This window comes from Strongylocentrotus purpuratus, unplaced genomic scaffold, assembly GCF_000002235.5.
Source record: "Strongylocentrotus purpuratus isolate Spur 01 unplaced genomic scaffold, Spur_5.0 spur5_scaffold_12, whole genome shotgun sequence".
NCBI classification, from domain to species: Eukaryota; Metazoa; Echinodermata; class Echinoidea; order Camarodonta; family Strongylocentrotidae; genus Strongylocentrotus; species Strongylocentrotus purpuratus.
The window spans coordinates 16,174,827-16,176,563 of NW_022145597.1; the positions used below are offsets into that span (position 1 = coordinate 16,174,827).

The window sequence follows — 1,737 nt, forward strand, 5'->3', positions numbered from 1 at the left end:
CATTTGACAGAAATAACTACATAACCCTACATTACCAAGTCCCTTGGAGAGGATTGAGAGCCTTCGATCCTAGTGGTCAGGTATATACAAACTATCAAACCTAAATGTCTACCTCACGCGTGACTACCAGCATGGTGCATTACGCCCCCCCCCCCCTCCCTTGGAGGAAAATTCCTTGTCTGTCTCGAAATCTGGATACGACACTAAATTTAAGCAGATCCTGATATTGTAGGAACATTCCCCGATGACAAAGTAGAACGCCCTACGAAGCTGCACCTTCCTAACTGACCAGCACCGTTACAGCAAAAGAGTCTCCGGAATCCTTCTCGGAATAGTTTGTACTTGAGGGCGTAGATGAAAGGGTTTATGCTCATGTTCAGGTAGGCGAGAGCGAGCGTGAGGTGTAACCACGTGCCATTAAAATCTAAAGGACCCCCGAAACCGTGCTGCAGGAAGGTCAGGTGATTTGGCATCCAGCAAACGCCGTACATGATGAAGACAGCCAGGAAAGTGACTGTGACGTTGCGGCGAACTGTCTCAGATGGAGCCTGACGTCTCTGTTGTTGATGATGTGGTTGTTGCTGCATGAGCGGCTGCGGGGAAATTACCTGGAGGCGGGCCTGCACCTGTGATAAGCCGGTAGACGTACCTTCGCATCGAGCTCCGCTTTCGTCAGGCAAAACCTGAAGGTGAGAATGTTGCTGAGGTTGAACCCAAGGTTGTCCATCGTGAGGTCCTTGGTGGCTGGTGTTGGCATTGGAGCCTTGAACTCTTCGTTGTTGCTTTCGAAGCAGATAGACGATCCGCGCGTATACCACGGCCATGATTAAGAATGGGATGAAGAACTCCCAGAAGAAGATCGTGATACCAACTGCCGCCAACGCAACATGGTGTCCAGCACGTTTCCTGCAGACTCCTTCATCGTTGTAGCTATCACCAATAGGGTAGAAGTAATGCAGAAGAGGGGCTATTGTCCAGCAGAAGATAATCATCAAGAGGGATGTACGCCTCTTGAATCTGGTGGAGTAGACCACTGGGTACGAAACAGCTACGAAGCGTTCAAGAGACATCATACAGAGATTGTAGGTTGACACGACAAAGAGCATCCATAGGAGGCTTTCAGCCACCCACATCCGACAGACGAACTCCCCCCAGCCACCCTCCTTGGGGATATTGGGATAGGGTAAGGTGTACATGAGAATCAAAATGACAGACGTTATGTCGTCGATGAAAGCTTGGTGCAGGATGAGAAGATTGGTGTTGCCGCTTCTCGACCACACCAGCGTACTCGCGATTACGACACAGACCAGAGTGTTGCCGAACGCGCCGACGAAGCCAATGATGATGAAGACGACAGAGAAGAACTGCTGTTGAAAGGATTCTGATTCTTCCGTCGGAGCCGCGCTGGTTGCCTCCAAACTAATGTTTTCCGTCGTCACATTCATGGTAATTAAGGATTGTGGCACTTTCAGTACTCGTTTTAAAATTTGACGAACAAGAAATCACTGGTTACTTTATGAAATGTATAATATGCAGTTAGCATAGGTTACCTTAACCGAATGCCTTGCCCGGTTCTGAGCCTAGTTCAATCTGTGAATGCGAAAGCTAGGATCACGAAGAGAAATTTATACAATTTTTTAGATGGAACTAAGGGTTACTTTACACTTTTATCTTGGGTTGGGTTCTTAATTCCCCCCTCACAAAACCATATATATATATATATATATATATATAAAA

General features: G+C 47.3%; 1 protein-coding gene across 1 annotated transcript; it reads right to left on the reverse strand.

Moving 5' to 3' along the window:
• Positions 1 to 209: 209 nt before the first annotated feature.
• Positions 210 to 1,445, reverse strand: LOC590457 (beta-1 adrenergic receptor-like). Its single transcript, XM_790060.2, has one exon. It carries the CDS (start codon positions 1,443 to 1,445, stop codon positions 210 to 212), a length of 1,236 nt encoding a protein of 411 aa, XP_795153.1.
• Positions 1,446 to 1,737: the final 292 nt, after the last annotated feature.

What these genes read in the sequence shown, in the direction of transcription:
- LOC590457 (XM_790060.2), bottom strand. Translation starts at nt 1,445, where the DNA reads ATGAATGTGACGACGGAAAACATTAGTTTGGAGGCAACCAGCGCGGCT.